This window comes from Saprolegnia parasitica (assembly GCF_000151545.1).
Source record: "Saprolegnia parasitica CBS 223.65 unplaced genomic scaffold supercont2.57, whole genome shotgun sequence".
Taxonomy (NCBI): Eukaryota; Oomycota; class Saprolegniomycetes; order Saprolegniales; family Saprolegniaceae; genus Saprolegnia; species Saprolegnia parasitica.
In genome coordinates, this window is record NW_012156451.1 from 111563 (window position 1) to 132177 (window position 20615).

General features: G+C 60.6%; 9 protein-coding genes across 9 annotated transcripts; 5 read left to right on the top strand and 4 right to left on the bottom strand.

Annotated features, from left to right (window-relative positions):
• Positions 1-23: 23 nt before the first annotated feature.
• On the top strand, positions 24-642 carry SPRG_10601 (hypothetical protein; the record flags this gene model as incomplete). The annotated part of the gene is made up of 2 exons (XM_012349727.1): positions 24-101; positions 151-642. The coding sequence occupies 2 exons, from the start codon at positions 24-26 to the stop codon at positions 640-642; spliced, it is 570 nt and encodes a 189-aa protein (XP_012205117.1).
• Positions 643-721: 79 nt separating this feature from the next.
• Positions 722-2094, bottom strand: SPRG_10602 (hypothetical protein; the record flags this gene model as incomplete). The annotated part of the gene is made up of 4 exons (XM_012349728.1): positions 722-1108; positions 1155-1336; positions 1383-1700; positions 1759-2094. 4 exons carry the CDS (start codon positions 2092-2094, stop codon positions 817-819), a joined length of 1128 nt encoding a protein of 375 aa, XP_012205118.1. The 3' UTR covers positions 722-816.
• Positions 2095-2620: 526 nt separating this feature from the next.
• On the bottom strand, positions 2621-3441 carry SPRG_10603 (hypothetical protein). The gene has a single exon (XM_012349729.1). The coding sequence runs from the start codon at positions 3424-3426 to the stop codon at positions 2671-2673; it is 756 nt and encodes a 251-aa protein (XP_012205119.1). The 5' UTR covers positions 3427-3441; the 3' UTR covers positions 2621-2670.
• A 384-nt stretch (positions 3442-3825) lies between these two features.
• SPRG_10604 (hypothetical protein) lies at positions 3826-5380 on the top strand (the record flags this gene model as incomplete). The annotated part of the gene is made up of 2 exons (XM_012349730.1): positions 3826-3995; positions 4076-5380. 2 exons carry the CDS (start codon positions 3826-3828, stop codon positions 5316-5318), a joined length of 1413 nt encoding a protein of 470 aa, XP_012205120.1. The 3' UTR covers positions 5319-5380.
• A 34-nt stretch (positions 5381-5414) lies between these two features.
• Positions 5415-13514, bottom strand: SPRG_10605 (hypothetical protein; the record flags this gene model as incomplete). Its single annotated transcript, XM_012349731.1, has 9 exons — positions 13130-13514; positions 12935-13069; positions 12582-12896; positions 12420-12538; positions 11783-12369; positions 11336-11735; positions 10128-11286; positions 8826-10076; positions 5415-8780 (listed from the first exon to the last, which is right to left on the bottom strand). The coding sequence occupies exons 1-9, from the start codon at positions 13493-13495 to the stop codon at positions 5415-5417; spliced, it is 7698 nt and encodes a 2565-aa protein (XP_012205121.1). The 5' UTR covers positions 13496-13514.
• An 872-nt stretch (positions 13515-14386) lies between these two features.
• On the top strand, positions 14387-14687 carry SPRG_10606 (hypothetical protein; the record flags this gene model as incomplete). Its single annotated transcript, XM_012349732.1, has 2 exons — positions 14387-14446; positions 14493-14687. 2 exons carry the CDS (start codon positions 14387-14389, stop codon positions 14685-14687), a joined length of 255 nt encoding a protein of 84 aa, XP_012205122.1.
• Positions 14688-14715: 28 nt separating this feature from the next.
• SPRG_10607 (hypothetical protein) lies at positions 14716-17282 on the top strand (the record flags this gene model as incomplete). The annotated part of the gene is made up of 6 exons (XM_012349733.1): positions 14716-15051; positions 15095-15232; positions 15281-15363; positions 15413-16037; positions 16089-16265; positions 16317-17282. 6 exons carry the CDS (start codon positions 14716-14718, stop codon positions 17280-17282), a joined length of 2325 nt encoding a protein of 774 aa, XP_012205123.1.
• A 627-nt stretch (positions 17283-17909) lies between these two features.
• SPRG_10608 (hypothetical protein) lies at positions 17910-18985 on the bottom strand. The gene has a single exon (XM_012349734.1). It carries the CDS (start codon positions 18980-18982, stop codon positions 17999-18001), a length of 984 nt encoding a protein of 327 aa, XP_012205124.1. The 5' UTR covers positions 18983-18985; the 3' UTR covers positions 17910-17998.
• A 696-nt stretch (positions 18986-19681) lies between these two features.
• Positions 19682-20527, top strand: SPRG_10609 (hypothetical protein; the record flags this gene model as incomplete). The annotated part of the gene is made up of 4 exons (XM_012349735.1): positions 19682-19756; positions 19810-19923; positions 19972-20174; positions 20220-20527. The coding sequence occupies 4 exons, from the start codon at positions 19682-19684 to the stop codon at positions 20431-20433; spliced, it is 606 nt and encodes a 201-aa protein (XP_012205125.1). The 3' UTR covers positions 20434-20527.
• Positions 20528-20615: the final 88 nt, after the last annotated feature.

Genomic DNA, 20615 nt, shown 5'->3' on the forward strand with positions numbered 1-20615 from the left:
CGGTCGACCTGCTGCATGAAGAGCTGCTACTGCTGCGCAAGATCATCTACAAGAACACGAGCCAGCACCGTAGAGCGCAGTACTTTCAGTACCTCGTCCAGGTATGCAATCGCCACCCACACGAAAACCTTCATCGCCCTGCACGAGTAGGTCAAGCGCACGCATCGCACGCTCAAGAAGGACGAGCTCCAAGCGCTTGTTGCCAAGATTCAGAGCCTCTTGTCGACGCTGCAGGTCAAGGAAGGCTTGCACCATGTGGCGTGGAAGGTGCTCAACGGCGAGCTCAAGACGGACCTGGACGACGCGTTGCGGCAGCTGCAGGCCCACATCCAGACGATTGTGAGCGCGATGGAGGCCGAGAAGAAGGCGTACCGCGCACTCGCGGCGCAGTTCGCCATGACGTTCTTCATTCCGTTCTGCGTCGTCGCCAACAGTCTGCTCGCGCGGCTCTACGTGCTGCAGCAAACGATCTTGATCCGCTTCATCCAGGCACACCACTGCCTCACGCTCGCATACCTCGCCCAAGTAGCGCTCGCCAACCCACTGCGCGCTGGCACGACCGCAGTCCAGCTCTCGGGCTATGCTGTGCCTCGCCACGCGCTCACATACTGCGACGCGCCCGGCTTGAGCTCCGAGGCCTAACTTAACACGAAAACGATTGCGCGGCTTGGCTTGCTCGATGGAACATTGTCATTCACTCGTCAAGAGATAGCAACGAGCGCTGCGCTGTATATCTATGTGCTGCTTGGAACGGTATGCTACTCGAAGCGGCCAGCACAATCAACTCCATTTGAACTTGTTGGCAGACTCGACATCCTAGCCTTGGCGCCAGTCGACAAACTGTTGTGCATCGGGCCGCGGCGCCTCGAGCTGAGAGAGATTGCGCCAGTACGCATCTGGCATTGCATGCGTCGATGCTAGCCACGCCTTGTACTCCGCTCGCGTCGCTGGGCGATGACCTTGGTTGGCCGCGATGGCGCTTGGGTCGATCGCATCCGCCATCTCGTTGGCAAAGCCCACGGGGTGTCTGTCTTTGGTGAAATACTGGGAGTTGAACCACCGGGCGCGAACACGCGTTTCGTGCGGCGATATGGCCTCGGCCACATACCTATCCATGCGCAATGAAGAGAGCAGTCTACCTAACAGGACGATACCAGAAGAGGCGGTGGCGGTAGTACTCGTCGCGCAGAAGCGTCGGGTCATCAATGATGTTACACAAGACGAACACGACGCGGGATGCTTCGCGAAAGATGCGCCCGACGAGGTTGATGGTTTCGCCGTCGTTGAGCACGGCGCGGCGGTAGCACATGCTTCCGGGCGCAATCGAATCCAAGATCTTATCGGCAGTGTACAGCTCCCGCAGTGGCGAATCACCGTATTACCTCTTGGTCGAGAAACGAGACGGACCGCCGCTGCGGACACACGGCCACGAGCGGAAACGGCAGCTTCGTCGCGACGTCGTGCAGCGAACGGTCGTAGAAGCGCTGGAAGCTCCAGCACGCATGGACGCACCCGTCATCATCCTCGACTTCGTTCTCGTCGTAGATTGAAAAGGCATTCAAGAAGCCACTTGACGTTGGGAAGGCCGGAGCCGACAACGCGCGGTCCGTGTCGATGTACAGGCGCTTTGTGAGCCAGTCAAAGCTGGCTTGCCGCGCCGCGCCTTCGCGTAAGACACTTGTATACGCCGCCGTGTGCCGCTAGCAGATTGTATCATTGGTATTTGCTGCATCGAAGGACGAGAGAGCTCGCACGCACCGGCGACCGCGGAAGCAGGGTCGCGATCCATTTGGTCATGGCTTGCACGAGCGCGAGGTTGGCAGCGCGGCGCTGCTTGAGGCGCTCGTTCTCGTGGGCCGCGTCCGTCGCAGATGCTGCCAACGCGTTGGCCACATCGTGCCATGGCAGCGGCTGAAGGGCGTCTTTCTGCGCGCGCAGCGCAATGCGTTCGGCGCGGCGGCGGGCGCGAAACCGAGCTTGTTTGGCTCGGTTCTGGAGGCGCGCGCGGGCTTGTCGGTCCAAGCCCTCCATGAGAGCATTGACGTCGACCGGAAGCAGATCGACGCCGTCGCTATCTTTCGTCTCCGTGGCCATCTTCTCCTTCGAGGACACACTACTTCACTGCAACGCGCTCAAACGGTCTCTGGTTGCTGCTGGCGAATGGCAACGACGAATGTTTGTGTCAGAGTGTTGCTGGTTTGTCTCACATTGTACGCTGGCGGCAGAGCGCGCGGACGAGACCTCATCAAACTCCTCATCGCCGACATTGTCTCGGTGGGAGTTGACAGCTTTGAAAACGAAGGAGTGACCTCCTCCAAGAAAGCGCTCTGTGCCGGTGCTGCCGACGTACAAATTGTATTAATTGTAATTTTCTCGCGACATTCATCGTGTACATGTACTGTTTTCTCACGACAGATATCATGTACTGTACTGTACCCATATTCCAGGGATGCACTGTGTCGTATCCAAACCTCACAACGTACTATCCAGACACACGACGTACGTCGTATCCAAGGCTCACGACTTTATGTCGTATTGAGTTCACACATGGTGACCCGACGTAGCACTGGTCGTATTCTGACGTCATGTTGCCAAAGCGTTGGGGGTTCGTAGATTTGGAGGCGGATGTTAAAGACTTATAGATTTGCTTACGTAAGTGAATGACAAATCCTAGCTCAAAGAAACCTCGGGGCGCTTCAGCGGCGCGTCTTCCGTGAGGATGTGTTCGTTTAGGAGAAAAATGTCGCGAAGGCTTCCTCGCGGGAATCGAACCAGCGCCAAGTACAAGAGGTAAAAACACGTCGCGCCGTTGCCAAGAAAGATGAGCGCGACGACGAGGAGCGAGCAAAAGAGCTTGGCGTCGTGGAACTCGCGCACGACGACGTACGTGACGACCATGCAAATGCCGGTCCAGACGTCAATGACAGTCACGTAGGACCACGTGTCGGCCTTGATGTACGCCCAGCCGACCGAAATGGGCTGCACGCTCACGCAGTAGACGCAGTAGCCAACAAAAAAGACCATCGAGGCCAAGGCCGCGACAATGAACGCGAGGCGGGACGGCGCCGCGCTATCCATCGGCGGCGACGCTTTGCGCAGCGGCAGGAGTGCTTCGCGCAGAGTGCCATGGCCGCGGACGATGTAGGCGATGAAGACTGCGACGCTAAAGACGTTGCCGAGGAAGCAGACGCCGGTGACGACCACGAGCTTGGTCGGGAGGCTGGGCGCCCGCAGCCAAAAGTACGGCGCCGCGAAGAGCAGCCCGATGACGTAGTCGAGGAGGCCGCTCGTCGCCCATACGTTGGCAAGGATGTGGTTCCAGCCTTCCGAGAGCGAGACGGACGCGATCGCGCGAAGAAGCACCGAGGCGAAGTAGAGCGTCGGGACCGCGAGGGCGCCTGCGACCACGAGCTTGGTCTCGACCATGGCCAAATCTGAAGTTGCTTTTCGGAGGGAAGCCGGCAGTAAAATTAGCCAATGAAAAACAGCATCTCTTTTCGAACGACCAATCACCGCGCAGGCACCAGATCTTTCGAAGCGCACCGTCGTCAGGCGACGCTACCGGTACTGCCGCGCGCCTGTCAACACCTCTACTATACATGTATAACACCTCCGGAGTTTTACCGCGCGATGAGCTGTCGATGGCATGGACAGTGAACATGTTTTATAGTCCGACGCGTTCCGAAATATAAGAGGGTGCAATCGGACCTGTCGCTCGTCCCGTTTGACGATTCGGAATGTCCTGTTGCGATGTGGCCGTTCAGACCGTAGCATCCCTTGCGAAAGGCACTTCATTTGGTACTCCCCCTTCACGACCGTCGATCGATGAGCAAGAAGATCGTTGCGCGCGTTTTCGACTTGGACCCCGCGCTTCAGTGCATCGCCCAATGCATTGCCGCGCCACGCGATGTCTTGACCTTTCTCTCGGCCTTTCCCACGCTGCCCACGCCGCTGACCGCGCTCCGGCAGTTGCTTTCGAATCCGCTGGCCGCCATGTACCAGCAAGACTACGAAGGAGCGCTGAACTCGCTTTGGCCTCTTTTGAGACTCGACTTTGTCTTATAGTTGCGAAAAGTCTGGTGCTGGACGCGATGCCAGTGTTCCCCGCGCTTCAAGTTGACAACCCGTACACGTGGTGGCTCGGAGACCCACGATCTCTTGACGACTTTGCCCAACTCGTCGATGCGTGGGGCGAGAAGCTCACGCATCTCAGGCTGTGCCATGTTTCCGTGGAAGCTGACCTGCCCATTCTCATCGCCCTGCTTGAGCGCTGCACACGCCTCGAGGTTGTTCGCGTCGAGAACGTCCATGACAAGGATTTGGTCGCTGCCGTGACCTCGGCGGGGCACTGCGTTCGTCACCTTGACATCAAGACGACCTACCGGCACGATGCTGAGGTCGAGTGGGCGGAGCGCCTGCGACCTTGGCTGCGTTCAGGGTATGCGAGCCACCTGGGCTTTGCCGATGCCGACGAAGACGGCCGCGACGTGGCCCGCGTGCTCGCCGACGCCAGCTCGCTCTCAAGCCTGGACTTGACGATCTGGTCTATGCCACCCGTGCAGGACGCCGAGCCGCGTTTGGAAAACGTCACGAAGGTGCGCGTCCTCGACTTCTCGACCGACGGGCTCTTTACAAGTTGGCTTTTTGGGCGCCTCTACCTTGGCTCGCTCGTCTCGATTTCCTTTGCGTGCGACAGCGTCGTCAGCGTCGACTTCAGCGACATTTTTTCTGCCCTTCCCCTACTCCAAGAGCTCGAGGTGTGCAATGCGCACATTGTGCACGTCGAGCCGCCGCCCGCCGTCATTTCGACTGCGCTACGGCGTGTTGCATTTATCAATGTGGGCTTTTTCCTCGCTTCACTGGATGCGCTCGTCGCTTGCATCTCCCATTCGCCGGTGCTCGAGACTCTGACGTGGAGCGATAGCACGAGTTGCGCGCCTGTCATTGTCGACGCTTTTGTGACGTTTGGGAGCCAGTGGGTCGGCCAAGGCGTCCGGGAGGTGGACCTTGTCAACCACGCGATCGGCAATAAAGAAGCGTCGTCACTGGCGGTGGCGCTATGTGGCGCCAGCAGTCCCACGGGCTGTCGCTTCGACCTCACGCAAAACCACATTGGCGAGGAAGGCTACGTGGCTCTGCTCGACGCTCTCACCACGTGCACCCGCGTCACGCTGTGGCTCGACCCAAACTGGGCGCCACTGGCAGCGGAGGCAGCGACGCGCAACCTTGTCGTACAAGACATGGTCATTTGGCATTACCCCGTGCTTGGTGTCCCGAACCCGGTGGTCTGCGTCTCGTCGCAATCGACTCTCGGCTAGAGATCCTTGCATGCTTGCTCTAATGATGCCAAGTAGCAGTGGATAAGGCACGTACAAATGAGGAGATTCACAAACAATGTACAAGGCGATACGACTCTACTTTGTCTCGAGCTCGAGCTCGACCAGGTAGCGCATGCGCACTTGGCGCTCTTTGTACACGATGAACTCGCTGTACGACAGCGACGACGTGTCCATCTGCAAGCTGTACCCGGTTGGCGCCTCGGCGTCGTCGAAGACATCGGTGCGTCCGATGGCGTCGAACGAAAACGTATCTTCGTCGGCGGTGAAGTGCACCGTGAGGCGCAAGTGGGCCTCGTGGAGGGCGCCAGAGACCCACCGCTGGCGCGCGACAGCATCGACCGAGACCTTGGTCGGCGTCTTGAACTGGCCATAGTAGTTGTAATACACCAGCAGACCCTCGAGGAGCTCACTCGGCTCGGTCACGTCAAGGTGCGACTCGGTGCCTTGCGCAAAGCGCTCGAGCAGGGCAGCCGTATCCCCACACAGCGTCGTCCGGTTCGAGAAGTACCGGTCGTTTTCGTTCTTGGGCTGCTTGGCATACCACACGAACGACCGCGGCAAGTCTGTTCCGAGCACCTTGAGGTCACCCAGCGGCACCTTGCTGCGTCCCGTAGCCGCGACGACCAGCGTCTCGCTCGGATCCGGTTGCGTGCTCCCGACGGCAAACGTGCTATGGGTGCCGTCGGCCGCCGACTCGCGGTACTCGGAGCGCTGGACGCGGTGCGGCGTCCCGAGCGCCACGTCGCAGAGGAGGAGGTACACCTTGGTCTTCTTCTTGTCCGCGGTCGTAAACGGCGTGCAGTACTGCAGGCTCTTGGCGGCCGCGTCGGCAAAGTAGACGCCTTTCCCGAACGCAAGGCCCGTGCGCGGCGCATCGGCCGGCGCAATGCAGAGCCCGCGGTGCAGGATGCTCATGAGGTTCGTTCGCTTCGTGCCGTGCCACAAGAGCGTCCGGTGGCCCGGCACGTCCGTGTCGGCGTCGCGGTCGAGCTCGTCGCGCCGGTCGAGCGTAAAGACATTGGCCACGCTGTAGCCGCTCTTGCAATGGCCTTGCACATAATACTTGCGGACTGCGTCGACCTCGGCCACGGAGCTTTGCCGCAGCTGCACCTGGAGCGCGTCGTAGCAGTAGTCGAGCGGGTGGCGCTCGTGCGCCCGGGCCTTGGCGCCAAGCACAATCTTACTCGTCCCCGCGATTTCAATGAGCTGACGCACACGCGACATCTCCTTTTGAACACTGGCCACGTCGAGAAAAGCGGCGAGCTCCGTCGCGGCCGTCGCATCGTCCCGCGGGACGCACTCAAAGTACCGGCTGCACTTGGCCGCGATCGCCTCGGTGGCAGCGCGCCACTCGTCGGTGAGCGCTGCGAGCGCCGCAGGCTCGAGACCTCCGCTGTTTTGGACGTTCGAGAGCACCTTGTCGTTGGCGACGATCATGTCGTGGATCTCGTGAAGCTGCTGCAACGCTTGCTGCAGCGCATGGCTTTGAAGCTCGACAAGCGGCACGTCGGTGAGCGAGAGATGCTTCGCAGCTTCGTGGAGACAGTTGAAGTCCGTAATCGCCGCGAGCGCGTCCTGCACGGGCGGCGCATGCACCGAAGGCGGTGCGTCCGATGGCACTTGAATCGGGCTCGTCACAACTATGTCGTACTTGGCGCGCTGCGTGCGGGCGACACAGAGCATGTACTTGCCGGGCTTCTTGGTAAACGGCGTCTCGGACGTCGGCGGAAACACGTTGCTCGTCTTGGACTTGAAGATCTTCTTGAACTCGTTGCAGGCGTTCACTGCGTCTGGGAACGGCGTGTGCTGGTACTTGCCGTCTTCTCCGATGCGCCCCCAGTTGGTGAAGAGGATGTACACATCCTGCACCGGGTTGTGAACGACCTGCATGCGGTAAAACACGTTGACGCCGTGCTGGCCCGACTGCACGTCGACCTTGGTCAAGACAACGGCGTACGCGACCTTGTCGGCATCGACCAACACGGACGGGTTGTTGCCGGCCTCGCACTGCGGCGCGACCTCGGGCGTGATCTCTTCGTGCACGACATGGCCGTGGGCTTCGCAGTAGGCAAGGAACGCGAGAGCGTCGTCGTCGACAGCCGGTTGGGGCACAAAGGACGGCGCGTCGCCGATCGATGGCAGCGGCGTCGACGTTAGCGCCGTCCAGAGCACACCCGACGGTTGCGTCTTGGCCAAGTCCAGCGGTGTGCGCCCGTCGACGTCGGTCGCGGTGGTCGAGACGCCACTCTTCTTGAGCAGCTGCACCAGTAGCGTGTTCTCAAAAGACATCCCGTGACGAGGGTACACTGCGACGTGCAGTGCATTCTCGCCAAACGCGTTTGAAAGACCGACGAGTTTGCGCAGGGCCGCCGCCGGCAGCTTCCGGCGCACGACAATCGGAGGTCGGCGGACAACGACCTCTTCTGTGTCCGTTGTCTTTGCCTCGGTTGCTTCCTCGACTGCTGCCATCGGCTCGTCCTCGGCTTCTTCCTCCTCTTCCGCATCGTCGTCATCCGAGCCGCTGCCCATGTCTTCGTCGCTACCCGAGGCACTCGCACTGTCGTCGTCCTCGTCCTCGTCGTTGCCCGACACGTTGTTGTCCTGAGCTGCCTCCGACGTCTCAGTGTTCGCAGCCGTCTTGTCTGTGGCGACGAGCGGGCGCTCAATCGTTGCCGCGACGCTCTTGCCGACCAGAAACTTGGCTTCGTCCGTGAGATTGCGCATGGCGGCGTGTGCGAGACAACTGTTGCCGTCCGTGTCCGTCTCTGTGATGTCAGCGCCGTGCGCCAAAAGCAGCGTCAAGAGGTGCTGGCGCAAGTACCCCGACGTCACGTACAGAGTCCGCAGGAGCGGTGTCGCGTGCGACAGCTTGTCGTGGCTCGCATGGCGGGAGACCGCCAACGGGTGCGACGTCGGGAAGCGGCCACTGGGCGAGACACCGGCAGCGAGCAGCAGTTGCAGCAGAAAGAGCAGGCGCGTGGCATCCGTGCTATTGTTGTTGCTGAAGCGATCCAGCAGCAGTGAGACCACCGAGTGCCCGTCGTTGGCGCGGAGCGAGAGATCGGCGCCCCGACGCTTGAAAAACACCACGAGCTTGGTGGCGAGGTCGACGTTGGTGACGGTGCGCAGACCGTGGACCACTGGCGATGCCCCGGAGCTGGCCATGGTCGCATTGAGGAGCGTCGGTGCGTGGTGCAGGTAAAAACAAAGCGCTTCCAGGTGCGCGTGGGGCGCAGCAGCATGGAGCACCGAGGCGCCGCTCTTGTCGAGAGCGCTTGCGGAAACACCCGCATCAATGAGTTGCCACGCAACAGCGCGGGCGGCGCCAGTAAACTCGACGTCTTGGGCCGCGAGAATGTGCAAGAGGGTTTCGCCGCGGTCGTTGAGATGCTGAAGGACGCGATCGCTGCTGTTGACAAGACTCGTGATGAGGTTGCTCGTCTATACGACGCGTGAGATACACTGTACGAAAAGAGAGACTCGTACCAGCTCCCAGTTGTGGGTCCGGATCGAATCCTCGACCGCCTGGCGGCGGCAGTAGCCGCTCTGGAGAAGGAGGTGGCAAATGCCCTGCCACTTTTGCTGCACGGCAAAAAAGTAGTAGCTCGCCTTGCGCTTCTTCTCCATCGACGGGTTCTCGACCGTAAACGTGCCGTGGACGGACGAGCCGTGCTGGATGAGCGTCGTGACCATGGCCTTGCGCTCGTGGGCCATCGCGCGGCCGAGCGCCGTGTCGCCGCGCGTGTCTGTGACGTGCAGAATGGTCTTGGGCGCGAGATGCAGGATGCCGAGAACGCTGACGACGGCGCCTGTTGCGGCACCGAGGTGCAGCGGCGTGCGACCGAGAACGTCCTGACCCGTGACAACAAGGCCGTCAACGAGGCAGAGACTGCCGACTGTCTCGATCGGGTCCGATTCGGTTCTCGGGATCGCTGTCAAGTGGGCCTCGTGCTGCTTGACCATCTCGGCGTGAGAGAGCGACTTGTGCTCATGGTGCCAGTCGAGGTTGACCTTGACGAACGCGAAGTGGAGCACCGAGAGCCCAAAGCGGTCGACGGCGTTGACGTCGGCGCCGTGTTGCAGCAGCAAGCTCTCCACGTCAAACGTGGCCTCGGGTGTCATCGGTGCCGCGTTCACGGCAAAGTGCAACGGCGTGCGCCCGTCGACATCGGTGACGTTGATCGCGTCCGACGAGAGCGCGAGGAGGCACCGGAGCAAGTGAATGTCGCGCTTCTTGCACGCGTAGTGCAGGCTCGTGCGCCCTTGGGCGTCGGGCACCGGGATCGCTGCCTTCGTCGTCTCACGAATCAGCGCAGAGACCACCGTCCGGGCCGGCGGCGCCTCGACTGGTTTGGCTTTGTGACACGCAAAGTCCCAGTCGTCGCCTTGCTGCACGGTCGTTGTGTAGTCGACGTCGTTGGCATGCAGCAGGGTCTGTTCGACGGAGAGGCCGGCGGCAACGGCAGCGGTGAGGGGCGTGAACCCAAGCTCGTTCTGAAGCACGGCGTTGGCGCCAAACGAGAGAAGCAGGTCGACCAACTCGGTGTTTCGGCGGTCCACTGCCACGTGCAACGGCGTGTTCTTTGGCGTGGCGATGGCTGCGAACGACGCGTCGGCGCCGTTCTCGAGAAGCAGCTGGACCATCGGCAAACAATGGAGCGCCGCGTGGAGGGGTGTGCACGCCAACGTCGCAGGCTTGATTGGGACGCAGTAGTTGACGTTGGCACCGATATCGATCTATACACACGCGTGCTAAGCATTAGCAGGGAGCGAGGGAATACGACGTACCAGTGCTCTGGCGCCGTCGACATGGCCGTGCTTGGCCGCCACTAGGAGTGGGGACTCGTCGTCATCGAGGGCATCGACATCCGCTTGTGTCCACGCGCCAAAGGATAGAAGCGTCGCGAGAACGTCTTTGCCGCGCCAGCGCCGAGGGCCGTCCGACGTCGTTGCCAGTTTCCGGGCAGCCGCCATGTGCAAAAGCCCCATGGTCGACGGCGCCCACACCTCTTCATCCGCTTTCTTCTCTTTCGTCAGCGTCTGCATGCGCCGCAGACGCGCGAGGTCGGGCGTATGCTGCAAGTAGAGCTCCAAGAGCGCCATGTACGCCGCATCGCTAGCATCGTCGTCGCGATGCACGTCGATGTGCATCGGTCGCTGGAAGAGCAACAGCTCAGCAACCGGTGTGTCGCCGCCGTGGTCACACGCAGTGAACGCCGCCTTGTCGAGCCGCGCAACGACCGCCGACACCACTGCGATCGGGAGACTCGTGGGCGACGATGCCAGCGCGTGCAACAAGTTGGCGTGATACGGTGTCGCGTCGAGAGGAATCATTCCTTTTGACGCGGCCAAGAGAGCCTCGACAAACTCGGCGCCAGACGTCACAGCAACAAACCACGTCGCCGCCGTCACCGTGGTCGTGGGGAGAAGCAGGTCGAACGCGGGCTTGGACTGTGCGCGCATCGCCAACGACAGCGGTTGCCCGTGCTTCTTTAGCGCCGGGCCATCGACAGTGGCGCCATGCTTGAGAAGGAGCGTCAGCATCGCCAGCAGCGCCGGCTTTGTTGCCTCCTCGCTCGTGGCGAGGCGCTGAAGCACTTGCTGGATCGGCGTGCACTCGTCCATCGTCGCGCGGTTCGGGTCAGCTCCCTTCTCGAGCAAAAAGGTGAGTTCATCCGTCGACTCGGCCAGTTGGCACTGCAGAAAAAGCATCGACGCGCCGTTGGCGTCGACAAAGTCGATGGCGCCAGGGTCCGTCGCGTGGTCGATGAGGAAGCGCGAGACATCGTACCGGCCCTTGAGCGCCGCGCACGCCATTGGCGTGTAGCCCCAGTCGTTCCGACTCCACGCTTCGGCGCCGACGCTGTGCAGCAGCCGGACACACGACCGCCACCCGTAGCTCGCCGCGTAGTGCATGACAGTGTTGAGCGACGTATCGGCGGCGTTTCTATACAATATGACACATGAGGATCGCCACGCAGGCTCGGCTAGCGTACGCATCGGCGCCGGCGTTCAGAAGGGTCGTGGCCACGGCAGAGTATCCGTTCATGACGGCGAGGATGAGCGGCGTGCGACGGAGCTTGTCGCGGATGTCGACAGGCGCACGGGCGCGGAGCAAGACATCCACAACGTCGGCGTGACCAGCCTCGGCAGCCAGCGCCAGTGCTGAAAGCTTGCCGTGGTTGCTCGCGGTAGCTGCGTTCAATTCGGCGCCGGCGTCGAGAAGCGCGGTGACGACGGCCGCGTGTCCGCGCACAGCGGCAATGTGCAACGCACGAAACCCATTTGGACTGAGGCCTTCGAGGTACCCGGAGCGCATCTCGGCGGGCATCGACTCCAGAAGCAGCTTCACCGTCTCGGCGCGTCCAAAGGAGCTCGCCCAATGCAAAGGCGTTTCTACGCACTCGGTTTGTTGGTTCATAAAGCTTCTTGACCTCTCGTACCTTTGGCCGTCGTCTTGGCCGTCGCGTTGGCACCGGCATCAAGAAGAATGCGCATCGGCGCCGACGAGGAGCACACGGCGGCGTAGTGCACAGCGTGCCACCCGGCCCTGTCGGCAAACTCGAGCTCGGGCGTGCTGAGCTCGGCCACGAGCTGCCCCAAGTGGCGCGCGGCTGGGTCCAGACTGGCCACGTGCAAGGGCGCGATACCATGGCCCGTCGCCTTCTTGAGCACCGAGACCTTTCGAAAGGGCTCGAGCGGCGCGTCCGAGAGCACGCCGAGGTGCAGCGCATTGTAGCCCCAGCCAGAGCGTGCGACGAGGATACCGAGGAGCTTGGTCGCGAGCGCCACATTGCCGCAGCGGAACACTCGCGGCATCACCGTCTCGGCGTTCGAGACCCACGCGTCCGCGGGGTAAAAGAACGCCACAAGCTCGTACGTCGTGTTGGGCGAGCTCCACAGCACCTTGCTGAGGTCAGCGCGGTCAAGGTCCACGAAGGGATAGGCATCGCCCATCGTGTCCAGGTCCAGGTCCTTGAGAAGCGCGTTGAGCCCTTCCTTGCCGCCGCGGCTCGCATTGATGGCGCGCCTACGCGTGTCGGTGTGATGCGACATGACACAGAAGAGACGGCTTCGCACCGGTTGTAGTCGCTGTACGCACTCGTGTGCTGTCCCGTCCCGAGGGATTGCAGCGCACACTTGGGCTTGGCGGCAAATGTCCACTTGGTCTCCTTGATACCTTGAAACAATAGGAGCGCCTGGTTCGCGCCGTGAGCCGACATCGACACGAAGCATATATACCTGCGTATCGTTGTGCTCGATCGCATACTGCAGCGCCGTCTTCCGCACGCCGACGCTGCGGGCCGCGTGGAGCGTGTGCATCTTGGCAGCCGCGTCCGGTGTCAAGAGCGACGCGAGGAGGTCGTAGTTGCGCGTGAGCACAGCACGCAGCACCTCTTTGGCGCTCGCGAGCACGTCGTGGCACTTGGCGCGGAAGCTGTGGTCGCCGGCCATCTCGTCGTCGGCCACGTCCGTCGCAACGTGCACGATGCAGCGCGCCAAGCCCGACTTCTTGTCGATTTTGAGCTTGGCGCTCTTGGGCGACGCACGGCTGCGCTTGCTGCGGGGCGACTTCTTTGACGTCGCCTCGGTACCATCGTCGTCATCGTCGCGTCGTCGTCGTCGTCTTCCACAGCGCTGGACGCCTTGGTCTTGCGCTTCTTGATGGGCTGCGTCTCTTCTTCGGGCACGCCGTTCCCCGCCTCGACAGCATCCAAGACGCGTTGAACCTGCACATGCGACGATGAGATGAAGATGATGATCATGGGATTGTGGAGTTGTGGACGCACCCGCTGGGCGTGGCGGGCCGGAAGCGCGTAGGTCCCCGCCCGCTTCGCCTCGAGTGCGACTTCGCACATGATGGCGCGGACCGGCGCCACATCGTAGGCACCGACGACATACGAGCCGTCGGGCTGCTTGTCATAATAGAGGACGTTGACGGTCGCGCTGTCGTCGTCGAGCATCTCCTCGGTCGTGTCGTCGAGGAGCTCGGCCACGTAGAAGCGCTCGTCGTCGTCGCAGCGGACGGCGACGACGCTCATGGCCTCGAAGAGCGTGTTGATGCTGTCGTCGTCGTAGTGCACCGCGACGGGCGGTGGCGGCGGCGCCTTGCGCTTCATGGCCTTGCTCTTGGTCGTCTTCCTGCTCTTGGCCATGGCGGTTGGGGAACGAACGGGAAACTCAATTCTGCCGCAATTGGAACCGCGAGCTCAATCCGGATGTCGTTCCATTTCGAGGCGCGAGTGATGGTGGCACTGCCCAGTGGGACTCGGGGACCTGCACCCACCCAGGCAACCACCTGTTCGCAGACAACTGATCCGCACAAAGCTTGCTGATCAGTTGTCGTTAAACGCGACCGAGCGACTATTATAATAGGACGAGCCTGCTGAAGGACGGGCAATTAGGTTAAATGAATTGGACGGTCTGACCGATCTTTCGATCCGATCAAGTCGCTGCGCACAGAGGTATGTTTTTAAACTACGATGAAACAGTTGAAGGACTGGAGTCAGTTATCTCAAAGTGTCGATGCACTAGCCGCCACTCTTGCGGTATCGACAGCAGGATGGACCCAAGGGACATTGACCCTTGGATGAAGTCCAAGTCGGATCGCTCAAAGCCAACACCAGGTGTTCATTGGCGGCATTGGTCGGCGGTCATTGGATGGAGATGGCTCGAGCGCTGGTTCTGCTGCGGACGAGCATCTTCATTTGCTTCCAGTCGCCACGACGAGCGTTGCGGCTCGAATGATCGCTTGACTGCGTTTGCATCACCACGGTCTTCCTTTCGCCGCTAGGAGCTCTCAAGGAGTTCTCGGTGCGGCCACGCAATCGAGCTGCTTTATACTGTACTATGGTGGCTACGATGCGTCCTGTCGCGAGCCAACCTTTCCAGACACAACGCTCTTACAACACAGCCTGGGAGGTGTCTGCTCGTGGCGCCACGTCATGAGGCGGGGTGTTTCCAGCGACGTTACGCAACGCCGCTATAAATAGCGGCAGCGCTGGTGGCGTCGCGCCAGAGTCCTTTTGTTGCATGGGGCCGGCGCCATGGACGACTTCTTCTTCGAGAAAGAGGCCGAGTGCTGCTTCGACCGCGACGGCGACGTGGTACAGCTGGGTTCTCTAGGAAGAGACCGTCGAATATGCTGCGTAGAACCCATCGGACCTCGAGCGGCTGCATGTCGAGGAAGACATGGCCGAGATCCCTCGCGCCGACTGGCTGCTCAAGACAGGACTCAAGCAGCAAAAGGTCTCAGTGCTCGCTTCGATCCCAACGATCCTCGCCGCCAACAACTCGAGAGAGAATTTAACGCTCCTCCTCGACGACATCAAGGCAATTGCCACGTAGATCCGTCGTGCTCATCGACAGCGCATAGATGCTCTGGAAGCGCAACGAGACCGAGAACGACATGGAAATGCTCATCAAGATCCTCAACTGCCTCATGCACCTCGCCGGCGGCACGTGCGACGGCAAGCTCATCGCGTACCCGCTGCCGACGCTTCACGACGAGTACGACGAGCTCGTCTCGAGTTACCACCGGCAAAAGCTGGCCGCGACCTTTCTCCTCAGCGACGACCAAGTCACCAAGCAGCTCTTGCCCATGGTGCTTGATTTCGTCAACGACATTCAGCAGAAAGACGTGGCCGAAGTGGCGAGTCGGTGCATCGCCGCTCTCGTGCCTCGCCTCTCGGGCTCGATCAAGAAGACACAGGTGCGTCTGCTTCGATTCATAGTATATTGACATGGACAAGTAGATCATTCGCATCGGCATCGAGAAGGGCGACGTGTCCCAGGCCGCGGGCTCGCGCCTCATTTGTTGTTGGGTCCTCGGCCTGCTCACGGCGTCGACGCTGCTGTCCGAGGCCGACATTGAGAGTCTCTTTTTCCAAAAGGCACGCCGACGACCGAACCCCAAAGCATCTGACATCCTGTCGTGTTAGATGATGGGCCTGTGCCAAGACACGGACACGGACGTACGGACGTGCATGTGCATGCAGCTGGATGCATTGGCGCGAGCTGTGAGGTAGACGAGCGCATCGCATTGGTCCGCGGGTGCGCATTTTGTATCGTAGCACGACAAAGGCGTGTGCGGACTTACTGCCCGAGCTCCTCGAGCTCCTCCAAGACGAAGAGGAGCAAGTCAAAATCATGGCCTTTCGGACCCTCGTGTCGCTTTACGACTTTTACCCCAAGAAGGAGCGCGAGGCGCAGATCTTGCCCGTGCTTCTTGACGTGATTGCGTACACGCCATCGTATTTAATTGGCCCCCTCGCCAGCAGCTTCGGACGACTCGTCTTTAAGCTCTTCACACTCAACGACTTTTGTGCGGAAAGCAGCAGCGTCCTCCTCGCGGCCTTCAACCGGCTCGGGCGCCACGCCGAGAACGAGGTGCGCCTCGCTTGTGCCTACAACTTTCCAGCGGTCGTCTTGTCATTTGGCGCCAACCAATACTCGGCGCAGCTCGACGAGCTTCTCCAAGCGCTCACGCAGGACAAGGTCGAGAGCGTCCGCATCACGGCCGTCGCAGGCCTCCATGAAATCGCCCACCTCCTTGGGCAGCAGCGTGCGTTGCGGTACATCAAAGCCATGTCGCTCACGACGCTGCGCGACGAGTCGGCGGTCGTCCAAGGCTACATGATCGCGCGCTTACCCGACGTCATGCCGTACTTTTGCACGAGCGTTGACGACGACCAGCGGGTACACGCCACTGTTTCAAAGTGCAATGTGGGAAAGGCCGTTGGCTTCTAGATGGCGTATTTGGAGACGGTGCTGAAACACATTTTACAGCATCATACGGTCCTATCGGCCGGCAAGTGGCGCGACCAGCTACGTGTTGTCTCGGCCCTCGAGAAGCTACACCCGTTCTTGTCCCCGATTCAGCTGTTTGAGCGAATATTTCCCCTCCTCTTTGAGATGATGAACGCGGTGCGTTGATCTCTCCATGTGGCACTTGCCGACGACGACGTTGGGTGTTAGGGCGCGCGACCAGTACAGCTCGAAGCCGTGCGCACCCTCGTGGTTCTCCACCGCGAAAACAAAGTCCAGACCAACCGCTTCAACATTCTCGTGCGGCTACGAAAGGAGTACGCCCAGGGCAAAAGCTACTGGCAGCGATCGCTCTTCCTCGACGCATGCGACTTTGCTGTAAGCTGCTACAGCCGCAAGTACATCCGACACGTCTTTGTCGAGCCCGCACTCGACCTCCTCGACGACCACGTACCGAACGTACGCATCAAGGCGGCGTCCCTGCTCCTAGCGTGGAAGCGTTGCTTGGACCCGAAGGCGCCCGGCGACGAGAAGCTTCTCACGCGCATCCGCATCGTACTCGAAGCACCAAACGAAGCCGACCGTGACGTCCTCGCCGTCCTTGTACATACACGCGACCACTGGGCGGACGCAATCGCCACGTCGGACGAGGACAACGACCGCCGCGTCGCTGCCGAAGAGGCGCTCGGCATGCACACGGACCACGACCTCTTCACGTCGGAAGCCAAGTGGTCGGAAATGCTTGAGTATACCTTAATTGTTGGGAAGGACGGCCAGGTCGTTCGGCGCGCGCGCGTCAAGTCGATCGACATCATCAGCAAGATCCGACAGCACAGCAAAGAAATGGCCAATCCGCGGTCGTCGTCCACGTCCGTGCCAGCGCGCCAATTTAGCAAGCTCGACGCCAAGCCCGGTGGCACCAAGCTCCCGACGACCATGGTGGCTAAGCCAACAGCAACGTCGTCGGCCGTGTCACTGCCCACGTGTGCGACGCTCGCACCAAAGAGTGCCAGCGCCGGCCTCATTGCAAGAGAGTCCAAGAGTGCGACGGCAACAACGGGCTCGCTCAAGCAGATTACAGACCCAGCGAAAATGGCCACCGCGCGAAGTGCGCTCATAAAGGCGCCGCCAACAACGACAACGAGCGCCGTGGCGAGCAAAGCCAAAGTACGTTGAGCACGATGCATCGCGGGTGGGATCTCAACCGGCGTAGGACAAGAAGGACGAGACCACGCTGACGAAAATCCCCAATATTCCAGTACCGACGCGACCGGTCGCACCGGCCAAGCGTGTACAGTCGCCGTCCATGGTTAAACCCACTGCGCTCGCAGCCGGCACAACGACGTCAACGGCGGTCTCTCTGGCGAGGACGGCGCCGTCCGCAGCCAAAGTAGCACCCTTGGCGAAACGATTATGACTGTGGCAGCTTGATCGCTAGCATGCTCCTGCTAACTTATAATGCGAGTGTTAGACCGTCGTGAGAAGCGGCGACGACGACATGCACGCAGCCTAACGTGCGGATGGAGCATCTGAGGATATGCGCGTTGATTTTGACCAACAGATAGCGTCACGCAGGACGTTCTGGGTAGCAGGACGTCGGCACACAGCTTTGCTTCATATCATACTACATAACATGATGCGCCACTGATTGGCTGTCAGGATGCGACGAAAGCTGACAAAAGCTGCTGCCTGAAAGACCGCCATTGAAACAGCCCAATACACGGCGACGTACATCGCAGACGCGTTTGCTAATACATTGGCGGCTCGTGGTGCTGCCACGTCACAACACAACGACACGATAAGGTGGGTGTACGAGTGGCGTCTAGAGTACTTGGAACGAAGTAGGACGACGGAAACAAGTGGGGTTAAATACGGCATGATCCTTTCGCAGCTCATGACTGGTGCTGTAGAATCGGCAACTGCCGTGACGACGACTCCATCACGGGCGTGACCGAGTGAAATGGCGACGACCGAGCGTCGAGGACGGGCGTCTCGCCGCGCATGAACGTCCCAGGCAGAGTGCCTCGGATGCTGAAGAGCACCTTGGACGGCGAGAGCACACTGCGGGTCTCCCAATCCTGCCGCCGACGGAATCGGACCACGATCACGACAAAGATGAAGACCGTGCAAGCGCCAACACCGGCTGCGATGGCCGTGATTGAGATCGATGACGACCCTTTCCCGGAGGTAGAGTGCACCGAGGTGCCGGGTAGCGACGCCGACTCGGTGCGCGACGACGCACTCTCCGTCTTGTCGGTCATGACTGCTGGTGGGCGTGTCACCGGCTCCGTCCGTGCTTCCTCTGTGCCTGCAAGCGACGGATCCTGCGCATCGACCGTTTCCGTCACATTTGGGCTCGTTGCATTCGGTGTCGGCGCGGGCGTCGTTGTTGCCGGCGGCGGTGTGGTCGTTGGTTCCAAAGTCGGCGACGGCGTCGGTGTCGGTGTCGGCGTCGGTGACCGAGTTGCAGGCGGTGGTGTCGTTGGCGGCAGTGTTGGGGCGGGTGTCGCTGGCGACGGTGTTGGTCCTTGGGTCGGAGCCCTCGTTGTCGTCGTCGGCGACGAGGATGGCGGTATCGGAGGTGGCGTCGACGGCGACGTTGGCTGGGGCTGGGGCGATGGCGTGTTCGGCTTTGGCACCACGGGGCAGTACTCGAAGCCTGGCAGGCACTGCACTGCGGGATATGCGCGGCTGCACCAGAGGTTCCCGAGGTACTCTTGCACGCAGGGCGGGCACTGCGCGGACGCGAGGTCGCACGCGGCGACACCGAGGGGCACGCCTTCGTAGAGGTAGCAGCGCCCACTCTCGAAGCACGAGGCGGTCGTCGACGCTGCGAGGCTCATCATGCCCAGGACATGGAGAGAGCGACGACGCATGGCGGATTGCGAATGACGCTTTCGTGGCGTGCCCGTCTTGGCGTGTGTAACCCGTTGCTCGATTTTTTCTCGTCCATACCTTGGTATTTGTATGCGGAATTTAACCATTGGAGTATTATTTGCCGCCAAAGCATGCGATTTTGAGCAAGTGGGCGCAGAAACTGCATATCTCGCGCCTGGTCGGATGCCCTAATTCGTACCGCTGGTCAAGTGTAGAGCAGCCACGAGCACGAACGTCCGCTGCACCCTCTCGAGCCGACCCCCATGGCCTGGACACCCTCGGGTTGTAGGAGCTTGGAAGCAATCGACCGAGCACGCAGACGGAGGCAGTGTATCATGCAGTGGATGATCAATCGAAGGCAGTGTATCCAGAGATCAGGTCGATGGAACTTGCGCACGAAGGGCAACTCTCGTCGAGTGATAGCCGCCATGTCGGTCGTCGTGGTGTCTTTTCCTCGTCGTCCAAGAGTCCGGCCGTCGACTGAGCGAGCGAAAATTGCGTGCGTGGCCGACGCAGCAGCTACCGATGGACGAGGAAGAGAGAGTTCGTCTCGACGCTTTGTTGTCGCTGCATGTTGCTGCAGTGCGACTTGTCAGGTGTACGTGCTCCGACATGGCAGAGAGATTGAATGTCCTAAAAAAGGGTCATGTCCTTGCTTTTCTAACGAGATTCGGCATAATCCGAAATTAAAGACAACCATGGCGTCAAATCCTTGGTCGGCGGACGCTGCGGCAGCACCGACGGCCCTCGACGTCTTCCTCCAGAAGTGGAAGGTACGTCCTCCAGCTCGCGCGCGTGCTTTGTTGAGCGCTACGATTGCGACTAGGAGGTCGCGCCCATGGCCCTGGACGACGATGACGACGACGTGGTCTCATCGCCGTCCTTGGACGTCATCCAACTCATGACAGATATCACGGCCGCTGAAGAGGCGCTCTTCCAGGTGCACAATCGCATCTGCCTGTTCGACGACAAGAGGCGCATACAGTAGATCCTTTGCGACATTGACGAACTGACGTTTGTCGCGACGACAGCGCCGCTCTTGGCCACCGGCGCCATCGATGCCAAGCACGCAATGCTCACGGCGCTGCGTGCCCAAATGGACGCTTTCCACGCGCTGCGACCGACCATTTTACAGAAGCTCCAGACAGCGCACACGTCCAAGATGCTGCATATCGCACCCGGCGACCAAGAGTACGCACTTGGCGTCTGCCCGCGACCGATGTTTCTCTGCTGTAGGAACACCATGGCTGTGCTTGCGACGGCCGAGGCGCACATCGAGCGCATCCTCGCGTGTTGCGATGCTCTGAGCCACGGCCAGAACAACACCTTCCAACCACCGACGTTGGACCCGGCGTGGACGTCGACGCTGGCAACGTACGAGCAGTGCTACCATGCACACGCGCGGCTACGGGACCTCTATGCGCGCTACGAAACCTACAATCGCTCGTAAGCTCATAGTTTGGTCGGCGGTTCAACGTCCTGCACCGGCTGTTTCTCGGACGGCACGGCATGCCGCCACGTCATAATTAGACACACAATAAGTAAATCTTCTTTCTTGGATGGTTCAGGGGCCACAATGTTCGAAGCAGACAAAGCACGAACACTAGTATATATCGAACACTTCCACCGGGC